General features: G+C 28.5%; 1 protein-coding gene across 1 annotated transcript in view; it reads right to left on the bottom strand.

Moving 5' to 3' along the window:
• LOC113375485 (neuropeptide-like 1) overlaps positions 1 to 20365 on the bottom strand; it is a 54900-nt gene extending 34535 nt beyond the window's left edge. The window contains exons 1-6 of the mRNA XM_026615418.1: positions 20309 to 20365; positions 20017 to 20106; positions 13560 to 13800; positions 12209 to 12486; positions 9330 to 9519; positions 7544 to 7709 (exon numbers count right to left, since the gene is read on the bottom strand). Of these exons, the coding sequence (XP_026471203.1) occupies positions 7544 to 7709; positions 9330 to 9519; positions 12209 to 12486; positions 13560 to 13800; positions 20017 to 20106; positions 20309 to 20365 (1022 nt within the window). The remainder of the gene's footprint in view (positions 1 to 7543; positions 7710 to 9329; positions 9520 to 12208; positions 12487 to 13559; positions 13801 to 20016; positions 20107 to 20308) is intronic.
• Positions 20366 to 23442: the final 3077 nt, after the last annotated feature.

Here is a 23442-nt window from a genome sequence, read left to right on the forward strand (position 1 = left end):
ATATATTTCAAATTGGATTGTTTGGAAATTTCTTCTATAGAGAATTTTACCGTCACCATTTAAAGGTTGCTAATTTTCAGTTCTCCACTGATTAAGTAAATTAATTATAAAAATATTCGAAAGTTTATGCCAACTAGCCCTAAAGCAAAATTCCACTTGCGTCTAGTATCTCTTATCGTATGTGACATTAGCCTAAGAAACGCTCGTTTCCCATGCCTGGAAACCGGACGTTTAGCTTATCCTTCGCAGGGGAAAAACAGATTGAATCAATTATTGGACTTGCAAAGAAGTTGATGGCACACAATCCGATTGGATTGACCATCAGACCACCCATATACAACAAGTTCGCATATATTAGCTGAAGAAAATGTAATAATATGAACACGGCGGGTTTTCAGATGTCGTTTTTTCCTAAATGCAGCTTCCTGATCATTAAAGTTCATTTAGCTAAGCAAAATTGGAAACGTGATGACTACGATCGAGTTTGATATGTACATTGAGGATTTTGTATTATTTTAAAATTAATTAAAAAAAAATATGTAAACTTTGTTGTCATATCATTAAATTAAATATATTATCATTTATGTTTTTTTGTACACCAGAATCAGAAAGAGATCACTAAGGACTTACTAAATAATAAGTAAATAACTTATTACATAAAGTTTGTAAATGTATTAAACTATTAGTTTTGTTCAACGTTCTGCCCTAAAATGAATCTGCCTTGAATAATTTTTTGAAAAAGAAATTTTCAAATACTGATTTGGATTATAAAATTTATTTGGTAATTATTTGATTAAAAATTATATTATTGCCAATCGTTGCGATCTGAGAAAATTGGTTTCAAGCTACCGTAGGGTAAGTCACAAAAATTGTCCAAAAATCGAAAATAAAAAATTTTTTTTTTACATTTTTACATTTCAGAGGTTTCTTAGCATACCTTAGAAAAAATAGATGTATGTGTATATAGTATGTACGTTTGTATGGATACAAATTTTTGGTCGACGTTTTCTGGAGCACAGCTCATCCTATTTTAATTATTTAAAAAGCAATTCCATTCCTATTGATAAGCAGACGTACTAATTAGATTTTGGCAAAATTTGATCCAGCCGTTTTGGAGATACGGAGCAAAGAGTTCAGAAAATGAAAATAAAGTTTTTCGAAAGAACTAACAGGTGATTTGAATGATTCATAAGACATTTGACTTGTATTGATGTAATGAAGAAATGATTAAGTTTTTGCTAAGGTAGGTCCAGGGGTTTTGGAGATTCGGATAAAAAAGTTAAAAAAATACTATGAAAACCGATATGAATGACTAAGCTTTCAAAAAATTTCCATGTTTTTAAAAAACGTCAGTATTTTCGAAAAAAAAAATGTTCAATATTCTGATAAGACAGATGCAGATAAAGTTAAAAAAAATGCTATTAAAAACCGATATGAATGGCTAAGCTTTCAAAAAAATTCCAAGTTTTTACAAAAAAACATCAGTATTTTCGAAAAAGAAAATTTTTCAATAATCAAATAAGACAGATTCAGATAAAAAAGTTAAAAAAAATGCTATGAAAAACCGATATGAATGGCTAAGCTTTCAAAAAATTTACAAGTTTTTGAAAAACATCAGTATTTTTGAAAAAGAAAATTTCAATATTCCATTTTTTTCAAATGTTTCCAAAATGTGTTCAAAAAAATACAAAATCCTCTAAAAGAATCTAATTTTGATTTTCTAAGTTTTTAAAAATTTTAAATTACGATACAGGAAGCTCCTAGAATTTGCCTTAAAACACGATACCATGCATCACTAGTATCAGTTTGTTCAATTCCTTAGATTCAATAGTCTTCAATACCAATTTGGAAACGCAGTATAATAAATAAACTGAAAATTAATACGGATCAAATGATATTGTATTTTCAAGTAAAATAGACTTTTACCACCACAATTAGAAAAGGGCAACCTTTGATAGCCTACTAAAATAGTCATTATTATAAATGATCATCACTCATGATCAAACAAGTTCCAAAAATGCTATTGTTGTTCAAAACCAAAATTGGAATAAAAGATATTATTATCATCAGCCTGTGACTCACTCATGTGTGTGTTCACTCATGAATAAGTAAATTGTTAAAATATCTAATATATGTGATAAACCCCTAAATGATTTCCCCAGCATCTCATGAGTTTCTAAGCCTTATACAAGTGTGACACCTAATTTAAAAAAAAATCCAATCACTTTGATAAGGAGTCGATGGGTTTTCTAGCGGTGATTCCGGTCTCACAATCTCTATACTGTCTCAATTAATCTCAAAACGTGGGAACACCTTTAATAAGTTTCCGCACAAAACATATGCACGTTGTGCGCGCGCTCAGCTGACAGGGCGTCATTAGTCAGGCGTGCCACACACGTGGAAGAGTATTTCCATCGAACAGTGTTTGAGACCGATAGCGCATTGATTGAAAGGGACCATTAACTCGAGAACGGTGCCAAATCGGGTTGTAACTTTCTTATCGAATAATCGAAATATTAACTTATTTAAAGACAAACAAAAAACTGATTGAAACTCTTTTATAATTTAACAAATTAGGGCTTGTGCATGGGGCCGTTCAAGTATTACGTAAGCACTATAGGGGGGCGGGGGTGTTATTGATTTGCTATTTTGGGTGACATTTTGGTGACAGCTTTGCTTACTTTTGCTGACAAAGGGGGATGGGGGAGTAAATAATTGTACTAAATGTGCTTACGTAATACTTGAACGATCCCATGGGCTATGAATTTGGTTATATAATTTTTATAATTTTATTAATTAATTTATTAGCAATCAGAATTCGTGGTTCCATAAAACAATGCCACATACAATAAATTTCCTCTCTAATTTTTGTGGAGACTTGCGTGGGTACCAAAAGTAAGGTGACCCTGTTGATCTTTTGTGGCGGATTGTTCCGAGTTTTCGAAAAGTATAGGTTTAGATTCAGTATAGATCAGAAAACGATATATAATGTTAAGGTTTGTCGGGTTTTAAAAACCGGTTTTTAGCAAAAATTATGGTATTTGAAAACCGGTTTTTAGTAGAAAACAATCGGTTTTGACTGTATGAATGGAAAATGACAAATATAGCCAATTTTTTTTCAAGCGTTTTGATTCTTAGAATCACGTTAGGTTAAAACCGGCTTTCTGGTAAAATTGAAATTTGAAAACCGGTTTTCTAAAATGTCGGTTTTTGTATAAACCCTATATAATATGTTACAAGACGAATATGCTTATATAAAGCAATACTTTATGAATGAAAAAATTGTCAAATATAAAATTCCATAGGCGGATTTAAAAAGCCCTTCACGTTAATAAATCCGTACTTTTTAATTTAATTTTTAATTTTTAAATTACCAAAAATTTTGAGTGATAAACATGATAAACAAGTGCTAATTTTCTCAAATTAATTATAAAAAAATGCAAAGAAAAAAGCAAAAAAATCATATAGATTAAAAAATATAAAATATAATATAAATAAAAGAAGAGTATAACATATAATCGAATAATAATATTCTGACTATGGGTCCGTAATTCTGAATAAGAAAAAATGATACATTAAAAAAGAAAATTTGTTACTTTTAAATTTTATTTAAGTAATTGACCAGAATTTGTTTTTTTTTTTAATTTTATTTAAGTAATTGACCAGAGCTTTACCTCCCCTCCCCCAGTCTTAGATTACCATAACTAAAAATTACCGTCACGGTTGTCTATTCAAAAAATATGTTTACCTTACCAAAGGGTTCAAACTTTTTACTGAAACTATTTTTTATAATACTACTGCAATTGACATTTTTCTTGAAAAGAAAAGAAAATTGCCTGAACTGTCCAATATATTTGCATCTGATTTTTATCTGAGCTATTTATAACTTATACCGACTCACTTCGGGGATGTATAACATTAGAAACTTTTGCTGATTATTCAATTTTGTACAAATTTACCAAACGTAGAAGTTATTTTCGACAAATACTTTACATGTTATAAATTATTTACCAAAAAAGGAACAAACTGGGTGCAGGGTGTACCTCTTAAATGCGCATCTCATTATTTGAAGTTTTTATAAGTTTTTCAAATTAAACTGTTTTTTTTTTACTTTTAGAATGTTTCTTGAACTTGTGCATATCTCTATGAATGTTCCGTTAAATCTTCAAAAAAAATTCAACGATTAATAAAAGATGAGATTGTCTTCTTTTCTTTCAAGCGGGTAAAGAGTTTAATGATGATTTTAATTCAAAAATTTCTACGTACATATGGCTTTGGATGACAGTTATAAATATAACCATTTGAATTATCATATTCATGTACTTGAAAAATTGCTTTTGTTTTTTGTAGTAGTAACTAGTAGTAACTTGCCTGTAAGCTAGTCTTTTAGAAGTGGATTTTCTCAAGCTTCGATTTTTTGATTGATCATATTGGCATCTCCAGTTTGAGTTTAACTTGCTGAAAAACACCGCGCATATTGAAATAAATTGATGTGTTAATACAGACTCTCACGAGGCGGTCATAGAAAATAGGTGGACGTGCCGATAGATAAGATAGATGATCTATCGGCGACTGATGAGCGCGAACCGATCAAACATAACTAACGAGTATTGTACGATTGGCACTATGTTTTTTAACGGCCCCATTTTTTACAAATGAATAAAGATCAAAATTATAGTCAAATATATTTTTGCAGAAGTGAAAGTAAAATAAAATGTACATTACTGAATGTACATATTAAATTTTGTAATCATTATTTGCTTATTTTAACATGGTTTATAATTTCAAATAAATATTCTAAACTTTACTTGTTTTTTGGTGGTGGTTCTTTTTACATGCTGACCTTCAAGCCTACGCTACGTTATTTAATTGTTCTATATGATGTATTGTTAGTTTTAAGTTAGATTAAACAGGTTTTTATACAACCTTTATACAACCTTACACGTGGGCGGTTAAAAAGAACCAACTAAACCTTTACCCTGGCAAAGATGTAAACAATAAGTAATAGCAAATAAAATAGAAAATCAAGTTAAAAAAAGCAATTTTCCGGATCAAGATTATATACCTGTGTTATCCTTGTACAAAATGTACCCTAAAAATTTATATTATGCATTGATTGAATAATTGACATTGAATCTGTTTGTCACCTCGCTGCCCTATTTTACCCCGCCTGTGGGGTAAAAAGAAACATATACTTTTTCTGGAAAAACAGTAAAAAACGTATTTATATAATTAGGAATTATCTGGAAATTTTACTGAACATAGTTCGATAGTTGTTTGTTTGATACGTGATATGTATTATGATGTAGTTTGTTTGATTTAGACAGTATGACTACCTAGAGTCAAATTCTACCTTTGTGCCCTGTCCTACCATATATAATACTTATCCGCATGTTTATTTTTATACTAATATTTAATTTTTTAAATTAATAATTCAAAAATTATTAAGCTATTATATTTTTCATTTTAAAGAAATTATATGTAACAATATTATTTTGGGTTATCAACTAAATAGCATTGCTTATAATTTGTATTGTAGTTATTCAAGAGTTCAACAAAGTTGTGTTTATTTTAATTATCTTATCCAATATTTTTCCATTAATTTTTCTGGACTAGTATACACCATTTCTCTATATCTTATATTTCTATAAATTATTCAAAAGCATGTATGAGGACTTTTTCTAAATATTTCTAATTTTTAAGGAAGTTATGTCATATTTCTAAAAATTATTTAAAAGCATGTATTGGGATCTTTTTGTAAATATTTTTAATTTTTAAGGAAGTTATGTCAATCATACACTTTATAATTTATTTTCATACGTGTATGTGTTTATTAAAGTACACGTGCAAAGTTTGCTTTTAAAATAATTACACTTAATTATGAGAATTATTATAAGGGCTTTTTGATCAGATTCAGCACCCTATTATTAAGGCTTTCCACAAGCAGATATATAAAAATTTCCGAAGAGCAATTCAGCACAAATAACGCATCTTCACGGCTCGTGCACGTACTTAACATCTTGTTATATACGTAATTGTTAAGTATAATTATTGATATTTACTGTACGGCTACATCATCTTTATTATAGCACATGCTTAGTAACGGATATCGTCACTTATACCGTATTAAAATCAATTTTGTACCCTTTAATTTTGCGAGGAAATAACTATTCTTGCAGCTAGAAGTTTATATATATATATATGTATATATATATATATATATATATATATACTATATATATACATTATAATATAAAGATATAGCAGTTTTTGAGAGGGATCTAGGCACAATACAAATCTATGGTAAATTGGTAAATTTTTCAAAACAACTTTTAAAATCTCACTCGATTTGCTAGGCATGCCACAAATAATTTAAAAATGAATGTTCGAATTTTGCTTCATGATTCAGAAATTAACGAGTGAAAAGCGCAGTAATAATATATAAAATCCTTAAATGTCCAAATTTTCCAATTCAATCAAATCAGTTTCAGGTTAGGAATAATTATATAAGGCATGCGTTGCAGTGGGTAAACTATCTATTTAATTTGTATTCGCTGCGTTTTTTACCTTTATACCGCACCCTTTTGCATTCGCAATCAGTTAATTATTTTTTATACTGAAAATTTTCTGGAAATATTTTTTCATTGAATAACTTTTGCCGGACCAGCTAGTATGTATGTATATATATATATATATATATATATATATATGTGTGTGTGTGTATTAATATTATATGTATTACGAAGACAAGTATTATAAAACACCCAGATTTTTTAAAAACGTAAAAAACACTAAACTACTCTACACATAAAAATTTCAAAAAATGTAAAAAAATAAAATATAAAACGATTGAGATAGAAAAATCTAAATCTACTAAAACAATTAAAAAATTAAGGATAAAATTTTTCAAAAAGATGTGCAAAAACTTATTTTCTTCAAAAATATCTTTCATTCCACTACACATATAGAAGTTTTGCAAAGGGGATAATCTACTCAAAGTGACTATTTAAAAATTAAATTTCTATTTGAAAATTACAAACGGGCGTCAACAACCAACACAAAATTTGGCAATTCAATTAAAGTACGAAAAAGTACTTGCAATAACACCTATGGAAATTTTGTTAAACTATAAACAATAGTCACTTTTTCACGACAGCCTTCGAACTAGCAGATATTATAAAACATTTTTTGAGACTTTTGAAAAAATTGTATAGATTTTAAATTGATCATTTTGAAGTGATATAAACAACAAAAATATATTAAAATTTATATATTGAAAATGCATAAACATTTTCATCAATTTTATTATATTTTCTTGTGAAATGTATTGTTTTTAAATTATTTTGATCATTTACGGTTTTGCTGTTTTGATTTAAACAATCAAAAACCTAATAAAAAAATATGATCGCAAGTCGAGCGTGAATATTCATAAAAATGTTAGCAAGTCTCAATATAAAGTTTATAACATTCCGCTGGCATTAAGGCTATGGTTTTGGGTCAAATGCAACTACGACACTTTAAGAAGGAGGGTCGGATTGTTGACCTAACAGGCACTGCCCTTCCGGACCGGCTGAACCGATTGCTGCGAAGCGCTCTAAACGAGGGCAACCATCCCAATCGGGCCAAGGCGCCTATGTGCCTCTTTCCGGGGCTTCTGAAAGCTGTTCCGCGTGAATCGCCCCGGAACCAACCTCCGCGCACCACGGAGCCTTAGGATCACACGTTACATATTCCATTTAAATTTTATCAATTTTTCAAATAAAGTTAAACACCGAAAAAACATTGATTTTAATTTCATGAGAAAAAATGTCCCGTTTTAAAAAAAAAAGATAAATTAGCACACCATTAATATTTTGAATATACTCGTATTTTGAATGTAATATCAGTTCAAGTGCGATAAAATATTAGTTATTAACTTTACTCGGAGTTTGTACGATATCTTTTTGAATTAATTGAAATGTAATTTACTTAATAAATTTTTCAGTCAATGTTTAATCAACTTTTTATAGTAAATGTAATCAAACACTAAATCATTATAATTTTGGCTAATAATTGTTATATTTCACAATATTCTAATTGATTTAAGGGGTTACACCACTCTAGCAGTAAAACAAAACGTATGTTTTTCCATTTTTTTCGGACGGAAGGAATAGTATTAAAATCATGATATTAAAGATAGTTATTTATTGAAATTAAAAATGGCGGTACCACAGCCATTTCGGCGAGCCGCGTCAAAATCCGCGGCACGCAAAATAACTGCAACAATTTGATTTTTTTTTACTCGAATTTTTTACAGTATATTTAAAATTACATTTTTAAGTGCCCATCATAAGAGATCTTCTGTATGGTAGTTTGTTCATCCATTATTAACAAATTACTATCCGTTTTTTTTGTTGAAATTCAACGATTTTGAATAAAGTGCTCGCCAAACAAACAAAAATCGATATTTTTTAAATCCGCTATGATGGGCACTTTAAAATGTTATTTTAAATATGCTGTTGAAAATTCGAATAAAAAAAATCCAAATTGTTGTAATTATTTTGCGTGCCGCGGATTTTGACGCGGCTCGCCGAAATGGCTGTGCTACCGCCATTTTTTTTTTTTGCAATTATATTTTATTTTATTACTTTAAAGTACAATAAATAACTATCTTTAATATCATGATTTTAATACTATTCCTTCCGTCCGAAAAAAATGGCAAAAACAAACGTTTTTTTTTTACTGCTAGAGTGGTGTAACCCCTTAACCCTCTCGCTACGAGTGTAGTTTAAGGACGACATCCGCTCGACTATCAGTGTACATCAATTTTGTTCATGGAAATATGTTCTCAGCACAGATGCCGTCCATGGACGGCATGCTGCATATCGAATTTTGCTAGATTTATCACTATGAGTAAAACTTGGTAATACTATTTTTTGTTGTATTTTTTGTTTATTGAAAGCACAATTTTTAATTTTTCAACATATTTTTATCGATGATGATAGAAAAGTCTTAAAAAATATCGTTGTGCTGCTGCACACTGTTGCTGAAGTGACACTCCTGCGGAAAACACTCGTAACGAAAGGGTTAAAATACAAAATTGCTCAAAAACAAGCTGTCATTACAACTTGCTGCACGTATTAGGCATAACGAACAACGCGAAATATTAAATACTCATTACTATACAAATTGTTTTATTTCAAAAAGCAAAATCCGTATAAACAATTCTCGAATTTTTAGCTTTATATATTCTGTCGCAAAGTCATTTTTGACGTGGAATATTTCGATCTATCCGTGAATTTTTCAGAGGGATTTACTAAAAATACCAAAACGTGCACTGACTGACTTACCCAAAAATCTTTTTTCGGCACTGGGATATCCATTTGCGATGGCGTTCAAAAGCTCCTCGTAGTCGTCCGGCTCGTAGCGGGGTTCGTAGCGCGGTATATTGTTGTCCAATTCGTAATCCGATTGGCGTTTTTGACGCTTTCCTCCTTGAGCAGCGGCTGCTGTTCTTAAAGCCATTAATGGAGCTTCTTGCTGCAATAGGATAATTGTAATAACTAGAATGTTATGTTGATTCAAACGCATATAATCAAATTGTGATATGTATTTAGAAGATAAAACTCGGCTGCTTCTTGATATTTTTCAGGAAATGCAAATATAACTAGGTATAGTTACATCAAAAATATAATTGATTATCTATAATATAATTACTAAATGCATAAAATTGTTATGAATACAAATAATTTGTTAGATATTTTCATATAGAAACATACAATTATTTTGTTCAGAGGCCTGTCTAGCATTTGCAAATACTTTTTATATTGCATATTGTTCAACACTGTTGCAACATAGAGAATTGAAACTATATCCAATGTATGAAGGGAGAAAAAAGTTTAGGCAAAATAAATAGGTCAACTATGTTAAAACATAAAAAAATTTAAAGTTTTTACTAGGCAAGTTGTGTATTTTTGTCTGGTAGTCAAAATTCAAGCTCCTAATTTTCCATAGACATATTTTCATTGGGCTTTTAAATTTTTTTCTCTTTTTCATTTTAAATAATAACTTTTTATTTCAATTTGATTGAAGTTTGACTTGTCAATTTTACGAAGTCGGTTTGCATTGATTTAGTACCTAATTATGCAAAGTTTTTAAAAAATAAAGCTTTTTCAATATGGATCCGGAGCCTCAAAACCATTTGTAAACACAAGTTTTCTTGCAAAAATCTTTTGTATTTTCTTCACATTATTTCTGTTACACGCCTCTGCAGTATTTTATTGATTAACGTAAAACTTTTTTTGTTATTGACAAGTTAGTGGTAGTGCTAATCTACGTGCTTTATGTGCATATATTGATGTAAGATACCAAATTTTATATCCACTGATGATGAAATAAAATATTAAGTCGAAAAATTAGTAAAATTAAAGATTGAATAATAGTTTTGCCTTTTATTTAATATTCGGCTTAGAAAAGTATACTAACGTATAAAGTATATATTACAAACATAATTAACATATATATAGGGTAGGGCGAGGCACAAAGATCCAAATTGACTTTGAGCAATTATATTGTGAAAACCAAACCAATTGTAATAAGAATGAATCACAATAACAAATATCAAACAAACAACTATCTGATAACGTCCAGTATATCTCCCAGCTAAATTCATCATTGTAGAAATGCGTTTTTTGCTGTTTTTCAAAAATTTGTCATCCCATAAATGGGTCCAATGTCTTATTTTTAATTTTAAAGGTATTTTTATGAAATAATAGTTACATTATTCGACCAACGGAAAATATAAATTTTGTGGGTACATTTTTTACAAAGATAACACTGTATTTATCCTTGATTTAATATATTGTCAGAAATATTTATCAGCAAAATTGAATTATGTTCTCATGAATTAGGCAACAGTGCTCACAACCAAAACAAATAACAACGACGGAAAATACTTTTATTGTGGATACACTGTTGTTAAAAAAATATTTAACTTTACTTTTTTAACGGACATATATGCTTGTAAAATAGGCAAATCTGTTTACTATGGCACTTTATTTGAAATTTATGAATTTATATAAAATAAGATAGGAATTATGAACGCTGTCACAAGTTTATTCTAGTTTTCATCCTTATTACCATCCAGTGGGGTAAATTATTGTAATCATCCAATATCGAAATTGATCCATTTTTTGCATATCTTTACGTTTTTAAAGTTTCTGAACATTTTGGCATACCTCAGGAAAAATTCATGTGTGTGTGTATGTATGTATACAATTTTTTGACTACGTTTTCGGGCGCAGGGATCAACCGATTTGAATAATTCTAAAAACTTTGATTCGTACTGATGAAGAGACGTGCTGATTAGTTTTTGGCAAAGAGAGATCCAGCCGTTTTGGAGATACGGAGTAAAGGGTGCAGCAAATAAAAATTGACTTTTTGAGAGAACGAATCTAATTCTAATGATTCAAACAACATTCAATAATAAATTTTAAAACATTTAATATTCCTCATATATTTCCATCAATCTGTCTTGTGGCACAATGCCATACACCACTAGTAAACATCCCGCAAGGTAAGTTATAGTAATCGCAAAAATATCGAAAATGAAAACTTTTATTTATCTTTACGTTTCAAAAATTTTTGAATATTTTGGCATACCTTAAAAAAATTGATGTATGTGTGTGTGTGCGGAAACAAATTTTCGTCGACGGTTTCAGGAACACCGATCAACCGATTTGAGTAATTCAAAAAAACATTCTAGTCGTATTGATAAGGAGACGTGCTGATTAGTTTTTGGCGAAGGCAAGTCTAACCGTTCCAAAAATACGTAGTAAAAAGTGCCATAAACGGTAACTCAGTTTTTAAGAGAATGGAGCGTCCGATTTTAATAATTTAAAAAACATTTTACTTGTATTGACAAGATGAAGAACTGAATAAATTTATGGGAAGGTAGGTCCAGCAGTTATGGACTCTTAATAAAAATAATTTAAAAAATGTCATTTAGCGGTCAAAAATGTTTATTGGACATATTTACATCAAACTATCAGATATTTCATAGAAATTTTAATAATGTGTATACATTTTGTGTTTTTTTGGGTTCCGTACCAAGATTTTTAATTACGGTACAGACAGTTCCGGCAACTTGCCTTAAGGCACGATGCCATGCACCTCACTAGTTTTAGTTCTCTATTAAGTAACGTATTTAAACGGTACTGATATTATTTACCTCTGTGGAAGTACTACGCTTGCCTACGCGTGTTCCGGAGGGTGCGGATCTGTCGCGAGCAATAGTAGCTACGTTTCGTTTATCACTAGAAGGTCCCGAAGTGCGTCTCAGAAGCCCTTCGCGGACGAGAGAAGCCAGAGATCGCTTTCCGTAGCGCGGACGTGGTAATTCGAAATTACGGGCCAGGGCTCCCAAGTTTCGTTTTCCTTCTGTGACCGAACCTGCAGGAGCTCCACCATAGAAATCGCTAGGTCCATGTCGCGAAGAACCCTCGTCACCTAGTAAACATCAAATAATATACAATCTTTTTAAATGTAAAAACAATGTAAATTAACTTAATAGTACCCATAGTTTTGTCATAGGGTAGGGCGGGGCTAGTTGAGCATAGGGGCAAGTTGAGCAATCGAAATATCTCGAAAACTATTCACCGTCCGTTTAGGCATTATATGGCGGAAAGATAGAGGTTTGGGAGAAATAAACATCCCGCGATCGCTAGTGGCCGCTGGACAAATGAGTGAAGCCACGGGCGTTTTGTTTATTTTGAGACCAAAAAGTAAAAATGTAATTCATCACGAGTTTTCGTCTGGTTTAGTCAAATGTTATTTATTTTTAATCAGATAAATGTTATTCTTCCATATAATTATAGTACTTTTAATATGCACAGAGATTCTGTGTATGATTCTCACGTTTTTTTTTATAAACTCACTTTTATTTTGAAATTCCGAGTTGGGGTTAGTTGAAAATAGTTGCTAAACTTATTCTGTCACTAAAATAATTACCATTAACTTCCAGAAATTAATTATTATTTTTAAGATTTAAGCTAAGTCTATGAGTAATAATATAAAGAAATGATGATTTTAAACAAAAATACTGAATATAATGGTAAAATAATTCCTAAGATACGATATTGTTTTGTTGATTCTACTTTTGGTTAATTATTCAAAGAAAATTACTATAAGTTTTGTTTTCTCTGTCAATAAAGACTATAAATATAGAACTGGTTATTAAAAACTTATTTTATTTCATCACTAATCGACATTGAACCTATAATTTTATTATACTTTCTTAGTGCTCAACTTGCCCCACCTATGGGGTACATTGAGCATACTTGACTTTTTGCATTTAAACAGCTTTAGCTTTTAAATTTTACTTATTACCAAAAAATAGTATTATCACTTTTGTTAAGCGATAATCAACAAATCCATTAAACCGTATAGCAATTTATTGAGACTTTTCATTGAGAAGCTACATCCGTTTAAGTAAAAATTTGCTCAACTAGCCCCGCCCTACCCTGTATCAATCTTTATTGCTTGATTTCATATATCTATGAACCATGTATAATTGAACTTACCGGCATCATCATAATAGTACACAGGATCGTGTGTAATAACCGGCAATTGACCATTTTTAGCCAAAGTTGCAATTCCTCTTTTTGGAACTGGTAGAATGCCACCTCTTGCTAAAGAGCTCACTGATCGTTTATCGTTTGATCCTGACCATTCTTCATTCGTTGTATCATCTAGTAAATGCTGAGATACAGGCGCCAGACCCATGTCCAGGATACGCATCAAGTTATGACGCAATGCTTGTACCTGAATAATATTTTTGGAAACAAAGTTTTGTAAAAGATGTTACACATACTCGTATATCAATTCCATTTGTTCAAATATAAATCATAAATAAGATAATATTCTTAAATAAATCTTTAGTAAAGTAAATCTTTTTGACTTATTGAAATCTTGGGCTCGCTCGTGAGTTAGCGGTTAGAACTATGGGATTCGAATCAGAGGTCCCAAGTTTGATACCCGCATCGAGCAGTCTAAATTCAAGCAGTATTAACATCGGTTTTCACTTGGAAATTTAGATAGCAATATGTTTCCGAGTGAAAATAGCCCTTAATTGGTATTGCTGAATCAGTAACAAATTCATCAAAAATTCATTTGCAGAGATTATAAAATACTATACATTATACAAATGATACCTATATACGAAAAATGAATCTAATATATTAATAGAATCGTTTTGCAATAGAGCTTACACCAAAATTTGCACTATAAATTTGTTTTAATGTAGTAATCTTACATCTTATATTTGATGTCAGTTTGTTATTTTTTTGATGGTAACTGCAAATTCCTATTATAAAATATTTTCGAAATAATATTATATATGCGTCTTCTTAGATTTAAAGTAAGTACAAATTATAAAATACTAAAAAAATAGTTCAAATAGTTTCGTTATCGTAATATGGTTGAGCGGGGCTTAAAGATCCGCGGGTGAAGATGTCTACAAATATCTCAAAAACAAGTAAGTAAAGTTTTTTTAACAACAATATTTGAAAGTAGAAGGAAAAAGATGTATAACCAACCTTCAATTTGATTCTTACGATGTCGCTATCAGGAGATAAACAGCAATGTTTGAAAATCCATAGCAAAAGTTTTTAGTTTTTTTGGTCGTGTGCACTGTTGTTTAGTTAACAAGACCTTAATTTAATTTTTAAGTCTACTTTATTTAATTGTTTTATAAGATGTATCGTTAATTTTAAGTTAGATTCAACAGATTTATTCATATTTATTTATTCATATCCTCTATTAAAGCTTACACGTGCGTGGGGTAAAATGGACCAACTAAACCTTTACCCAGACAAAGGTGTAAAAAATAAATAATAGTAAATGAAAAAGTAAGTTAAGTTCAAAAAAGCAATTTTACATAAGATAAATTGAACAAATAGTTATTCCAACTCCACTGATGAATATTTCTAACAAAATACCATATCGCTGTAAAAAAGTACCCATAAAATTTATTTTTTGCGTTGGGTGAATAATTTAGTTGTTATTTTCTGAAATCCCTTTAAAATTAAAAATAAGATTGGCTATCCCATTTTACGCCGCCTATGGAGTAAAAAGAATCAGTTGACAAATTTTAGGAAACAGCAAAAAAACATATCTATACAAGGATTAGCTGAGAGTTTTACTGAACATAGTCAGATAATTTGTTTGATGTGTGTTATTTGATGTGATATAATTGGTTTAGTTTTTACAATATAATTGCTCAAATTGAATCTTTGTCCCCCCCTTTGCTATACGCATTTGTTTTTTACACTTTATTTATTTCTATTTCAAATGCTGATATTTTCATGTTCTATTACAAAACTCCAAACCGCCACATAAATAATTTGACAGTGGTTTTTCTGATTTACTTATATCAACATTATTACTCTATTCTGATAACTATAATAACTTGACGTATTAACAATACCGCCTAATAAGCAATTGTAATAAAGTATCTATACTGAAGACAATAAGAGAAATCTTTCCAAATCAATCACAAACAATCGCCTTAGCGTTTTCTTCTCCAGATTGTTCTATTTAGAAAGCGCTTCTGCAATATAGACATAATCTGTTCATCTTTTGTAATAACAGACAAAGTCAAATCATTAAATCTCTTATTGCGAAAGAATCATAATAAGATAATAAAAGCTAGTATTTGCTTTAGGCCCAGTGTTGTGTGTAAGCTTGATTAAGAATATGTGTCGTGCCATCAACGTTTTAATTACAACATCTTCCTTAATCAAGGCTATTATAATGAGGTCAATTCGAGATTAAAAATGATAGTAAAATTCCGTTTGTAATCCACACATTTAATAATATGTATAAAATTAATGTAATTGACATGAGTTTATGTATTCATATTTATATAATTATATAAAAATAGCACACACGCGTTACGATAATTTAAATAGTAACGGCAATAAGTACAGACATAAAAATAGACATTTTTAAATATCCATTGTTATTTTTATTATTATTATTATTATTATAGATCAACAAGTTGTTGCAGCAATAACACGAAAGACTAATTTCACCTACAATCATATTTGATCCATATAACCTTAAGTGTTATATCACTGTTCCTTGATATCTAATTGACCGAGGTCTTGTGTCGATTGATTTTATTTATTTTAAACTGCACTTACAAATATAAATCTATATGATTACAGTAATTTTGATTGCCAAAACAATTTATTACTGCATATACTCTATTATTTAAAATAATTGTTGTAGATAGACACTAAATTAGGTGAAGCTGTTCGTGCAATTATTTGTGTCTAACAAATTCACACTATTTATTTTCTAAAAGTAAACAAAAATATTATTAACTAAAAAAATGTTTCATCAAAAGTTGGCGCAGGGTTGGTAAAATGATAAAATACTTTATATATATATATATATATATATATATATATATATATAATATATAAATAGCCTCTCAAAATTGACTGTATTTAAACATTTTAATTTTATAGTTCAGCAAAAAATCTTAATTCTTAAAAACTTGGGGTAATTATGTTATTATTATATTTTTGACTGTGGTCCTAGAAATGTTATTCGCGGTTACATTACAAAATTTTAAAAAAATAACCACAACAACCGAAAAATGGTCATAATTTTACCTTCTAGATTGCACTTTAAGCTTATAATTTTCAAACAACGTGAGGTAATATTTTTTTAAATGTTTTATATATATATATATATATATATATATATATATATATAAATTTCTGTATATACATATGTTAAAAATGACCAATCTATATTAGAACCACAGGTATTAGTATAAATGAATCATATTATTAAGAATATTAACAAAAAGCAATATACTTGTATTTAACTAAATTGATTGTCATGTTAAGATTGTATAAATAAAATTCAATTTAGTATATTATTACAAACCAATGCCTCTCATTACTAGAATATAATATATTCAATCTCTAGCCTCTTGTCGAGGTTCATAAAGGAGAAATTGTAAATTTAATATGGCTTTAATATCACCTCGCCCCTAATGTAAACCTGCGCCGGTTGCTCTCCGAATCCTTAACACAAATGTAATTAGAATGTCTTGAATTTATCCATAATAAGTGTACCAATTAGGATGGTAATTTTATTCGTATTAGGCTTAAGTTGTTCGGAATTATGAAATGAAAAGGTCCTTGATTACGAAGACTTTAGTCTGAGAACGGTTTATTGATATTCCACGAAATCTTTCTTGGTTCATTGAATTAAATATCAAAATTCAAACGCCTAATTGAATTCAAGTCAAGCGTATAGGGAACGTGATATTACAGAATATATATATATATATATATATATATATATATATATATATATATATACAGGGCCGGTCCTGCCTTGAATGCAATGCATGCAAAAAATGCGGGCGCACGCCTTAGGGGGCGCCAAAACGAGGTTCGGAAATGAAATTTATAATATATTATTTATATATTTTTTTTAAATATAAAATCTAGAATACTTAATAGATTATAATAAACAATCCAATTAAACTATGGGACACAAAAAGCATATTCAGTTTGCAATGTGGTATAAAAAGAAACAATTAACCAAATAGTAACAATGCAAATTTGTAAATAATTGTTCTGCTTATTGTACTTTTAAATTTTTTTCTTCGTTTAAAATTAACGTGGAATCGAAAATGAAGATATTTAGTGTTTAATCCCATAAGAGCAAACCTACGATTATTGGGCGTTATTGGTGAAAAATTGTGAGCTGATTTAGTTGAAATTGAACTTGTTAAAGAAATATATACTAATTATAGTAGACAAAATAGAAAATGGGGAGTGATTGCCCAAAAAATGACTTGTTTATTCCGAAAATTGAATTGTAACTTTTGTTTTTGTTGCAAATATTTCACATCTGATGAACTTTGAACGTTGAAGACATGCGTGGTTAGGTTTATGGAGCAAATATGAAAAATGGAAGCAAAATGTACTTAGGAACAAAAGTCTTTAAGCTTTTTTACACATAATTTAATTATTCACTATGCAGAAATAATACAGATACAAATATAATTTGTTTGTTTCAGTATAGTTTAGGGAATATGTAATTTCTTTGCATCTTTTACTAATCGTTGGTCAACACTTTAAAAAGTTTAACTTTAAAATAACAATCTGATACTCTGAATCTGATGGGAAAGTAAAGCTAAATACAATTCAGCCCTTACGATACCAATAAGGAAAAGTTTACAATTCAATTTTAGATATCGTAAATAATGAAAATATAAATTGAAATAAAATTTAATTTAAAACATGAAATGCGAGTGTTTTATGTTTAAAAATTAAAGTCTAGTCTTTTTTGCTCTTTTGGCGTGATTTGCTCTATAGAATAAATCGCATAATAAATAAGTTAAATATTTCAAAATCCCAAATATTAATATTACACCTACGTTAGAAATAATTGCGAATTTAAAAATATTTGATTACTATCAACCCGCGAATCGCCTCGATTTTCTAACTAAATTTAAAATCAATGTATTTTATACGCTTATACGTTTTATTTTATACGATTATATCTAATTTTTTGTGTACTAAACTGTGTGTAGAAAAACCCAGAATGATTAAAAATTAATTAAAAAAATTAAAGTAAATGTTTATATAATTTTAATGAAAAACTGTTAAAACAGTTAAAATTATTGGGGGGGGGGGCGCCTGAACAAGTCTTGCATGCGGGCGCTGAAGACCCCAGGACCGGCCCTGTATATATATATATATATATATATATATATATATATATGTATAATATACATTGTATATATATATATATATATATATATATGTATATATATATATATATATATATATATGTATATATATATATATATATATATATATATTAGGATATATTAGATGTTTTATTGGTTGCACCAACCAATAAAATAATTATGATCAAAATTTTATATAAATGTTACTCAAATACCAAATTAGATACAAAGCAAAATATTATAAATATTTAAAAACAAAATGGAAGATAATTTTAGTGAGATAAGTTTAATAGAAATTCAGAAGAATTAAATGAAAATTTGTTTTAAAAAATGAGCAATATACAAAAGGACTTTACATATATGTTTTTCAAGTTTGTTTTTCTGGATAGCTAACATTATTAATGATTTTATTTTTCCGAACAAAAAACCTCCTTTTTTCTAAAAAATATTTATATCATTTTCAAATTATAAGTTTTTTCTAAGTTTGAAAGATATGGAAGGTCTCCTCGTTCGGGAGCTATGTATGTATAATTAACTTCCCGAAGGAGTTTGTTTTTGCCAAAAAATATGATTGGCTAATTTTTGTTTCTCGAAGTTTCAAGCCATTCTGAATCAAATGAGACCAAATTGAACAATTACACATTTACATATGTAATAATTTGATTACATATTTCGAGAAGTCCTTTCCAATGCAAAATGGCATTTTCAATTAGTTTTATATTTAGTTTGTTATTTAAAAAAGTTAAAAATCTTTCAATTTTAAAAGCAGTAATTAAATTATAGCAAGAACAGTAATTAAAGTTTTTACAGTAATGAAAGTAAGTAAATATATATATATATATATATATATATATATATAAATAATTTTCATTCATATATATATATTTATTTATATATATATATATATATATATATATATAAATAAATATATATATATGAATGAAAATTATTTATTCTTAATAGTTCTTAAGAAAGAGCGATGTCCCATATCCTCAAAATTTAGAATATATTTATAATTGAAATAAAAATAATACTATGAAACATAAATAAACATTGAAATATAATAAATAAAAATATGAAATAAATAATTTGTTTGTAAAAATAATTGTTCGTTCAGTAAAATATAATAATGTCATAAATGAAATGGTGTGTAATTTTACTTGTTTGTTTTATATTTTCAGTATATTTATATATTAGTTATAACATTTTTACACGCATATATATATATATATATATACGTGTCTATAATAATATACCTGTAAACTATTTCTTTCGGCAGGTGTAAGAAGGTTAGACAAAAGATTTTCCACCTCACATGTAGAGAGTAAACCTTCTTGAGGCCGCACCTGAAAAAAAAACATTATTTTTGCGTAATTAATTTTGCAAAGTTGTTACATTGTTTGAGATTAAATAATAAATCTTCTGAAGAAGATAGAACAAACGCGTCTAATAATTAAAAAAATAATTATTAGATTTGTCAAGAGTTGCAATGTTCTCTCATATTTTTAAGTTATTGCAGCAACACCGTTAAGAGATATTTTTACTTACAATTAGAAACACATCCTTAATTCTTGAACTGTATTTTAAGTTAATTTTATTAGTCATTTGTATTTTTTAGAGCTTTAGTTTTTAAAACACTCGCATTTGATGAACTGTATATCAGTAGTACTTTGTTATATTGTTATAGTTTGTATTGTTATGTAGTTTAGCTACGTAATCGATATCTACTACTATAGGGAAATTACTATATTCATAAACATTATATAAAAATATAAAAGCGTATAAAATCATAAATTTATTCGCCTGAATTAATACGACGTAAGTTTATCATTCGAAAGACGTACTGCGTGTTGCGTTTTTTCGGGCATAATTTTGTTGTAACGTATACAACTTTTCGATTTGGGTTCGAATTGAATAAATACATTTCTTTTCATCAATGCAAAACTTATATGAATATTAATATACAACAACATTGCAGTTTAATGACAAATGCGCATCTAAAAATAATTATTCTTATTCAAAGATCATCGTAAATGTTTAAGATATCTTAATTATTAAAATATTTTCATAAAATCTAACAATAATAAAAATTATTAGTTGGAACAACTTTTAGCATATATATATTTCAATGTTTTGTAAAAAGTGAGTTTAGAACAGTTCTTTTATATAATCTCTATAAAATTTACATGTGGGTAGGGTAAAAAAGACCGTCTGATCTTTTACACTGGCAAAGCCGTAAATAATAAAAAATAGTAAATAATAAAGTAAATTAAATTAAAAAAGCAATTTTACAAAAGATAAGGTAAATTAATAGTTGTTATCTTAGTTAACTCTGTTGCTGATTATTTATGGCGAAATACTAGATCAAGGTTATATACAGTGTTATCCATGAAATTGATATTTTACATTGGTTGAATGATATAGGTATTTATTTTTAAAATTACTTCAAAATGAAAAATAAGACATTGGACCTGTTTGCTTTCTGGCTGTCTCGTTTTTGGAAATTTTTTGGGACCACCTGTTTTGGAAAACAGCAAAAAATATATTTTCTTGATAATTAATTAATTAACTGGAAGTTTTACTTGATGTTTAATAAATTAACTGTAAGTTCTACTGAACATAGTCAGATAGTTAATTTGTTTGATATACGTTATTTGTTGTAATATAATTGGTTCGGTTTTTACAATATAATTGCTCAAAATCAAATTGGACCTTTGTGCTCCGCCCTATCCTGTATATATATATATATATATATATATATAAAGTTACAAATCTTTTATAGTCTCTATGCATGTTTATAGATTTTACTTTCAATTTCACCAAATTGTAAATCGAAACTTATGGTAACATGAAATTTTCAATTTCAATCTCATGTCTTTGATTTGTTTGTATATTTTTTCAACTAACTTATATTATATTATATTATATATATATATATATATATATATATATTATATATAATTTATTATTTAAATACACGTTATGTAAATGAAATAATTTTCTTTCAAATCTTTAATTGTGATTTACACCTTCTTGTTACCAACAAGAACCAACAGACAATATAGAAATGTAAATTATGGATCCAATTACATTTGCAATGATGCATTGTCTCTTATGCTCCGAATTCATAATATTATGGTTCAATGGGGTACATGACCAGATGATGGCAACCTTAGAAGGAATTTCTACACTAGCTTCAAAATTAAACTTGATTACACGTTATTAACCACTATCGAAAGAACGTTAATACCCACTATTAAAATAAAAAAAGTCTATCATAATAAAATTATCAAATTATCTCTTAATTACTGATACAAAATCAATATATATTGTGAATTACAAAATTGATATTGAAAAAAATCAATTTGCCGAGCGGTGTTTTAATTTATTTTGAACTATCTAAACCTTATATAATATAATTTAATTAGTTAATAATATTAACTGAAGAATAATATTTCTGGCGGTGACTAAATATTGTTTCCTTAATAATCATGAGTATATTTACCTATTGTATGTATATAAATGCAAATACATACAATATAAATGTATTAGATATTTTAATTTGAACTATATTGTACCGCAATCAGAATCAAAATAAAAGATTAATTTAACATTTTTCTCTTTGGTTTGTTCTTAAATATTTTTCTACTTGTAAAACTTATGCTCTAATGCTCATTGTCACGCTTTTCAATTGCTTTTATCTTTCAGCAAAAATCGCCTAATATCTGCATTTATTTTCTATTTTTTCTTCCATTACGTCATAAAGAAGATACTATTTTTTCATTATGGAATTGTGCTATTTTTTATTTATTATATTGTTATCTGTTATTTGCACAATCATCTCTAGTAGAGTCCTTTCCTTTTTCATTATTTGATGTACTTTTGCATTTGTTACCTTGTCGGTTAATTTTAGCTTTATATTTCTTTTGCAGCACAATATACTGAAAATTTTTAGGTAGTACTTGGCAACATTTCTTCGAATCTAGGTTTCTGATACTTTCAGAAATATGCAATGCTGCAAATGTAGCATTTTATTGGTTTCTAGACAGTCTAGACAAACAGTAACTGTCAATTGTTATTGTTTTTAGTTAATTTACATTATTATTAACTTCCCGTAGGGTAAGTTATTGTAATGGGCCGAAAATCGAAATTGAAAATGTTTACATTTTTCGACGTTTCGAAGGTTTCTGAACATTTTGGCATACTTCAAAAAATGGATGTGTATGTGTATGTGTGTGTGTGTTTATGTATGTATGGATACAATTTTTCGTCCACGTTTTCGGGCGTATGGATCAACCGATTTGAATGGTTCAAAAACCATTCGATTCGTATTGATAAGGAGACGTGCTGATTAATTTTTGGCGAAGGCAGGCCTAGCCGTTCCGAAGATACGGAGCAAAAAGTGCCGAAAACGGTAACTCAGTTTTTAAGAGGACGGAGCGTCCGATTTGAATAATTCAATAATCATTTTATTTGTATTGACTGAATAAAGAACTGTTCAAATTTTTGGAAAGACAGGTTCAACGACTTTGGAGATATGAAGAAAAAGTAAAAAAATGAGCCATTTGGCGGTCAAAAATGAACATTAGACATATGCACATCAAATTATCAGATATTTTATAGGGATTTTAACAATAAGTATAAATTTTGTTTACATTCCTATGGGTTCCGTACCAATGTTT

The sequence above is a fragment of the Ctenocephalides felis genome, unplaced genomic scaffold (assembly GCF_003426905.1).
Source record: "Ctenocephalides felis isolate EL2017-DRISC unplaced genomic scaffold, ASM342690v1 CF-g0.4_SCAFFOLD_01886, whole genome shotgun sequence".
Taxonomy (NCBI): domain Eukaryota; kingdom Metazoa; phylum Arthropoda; class Insecta; order Siphonaptera; family Pulicidae; genus Ctenocephalides; species Ctenocephalides felis.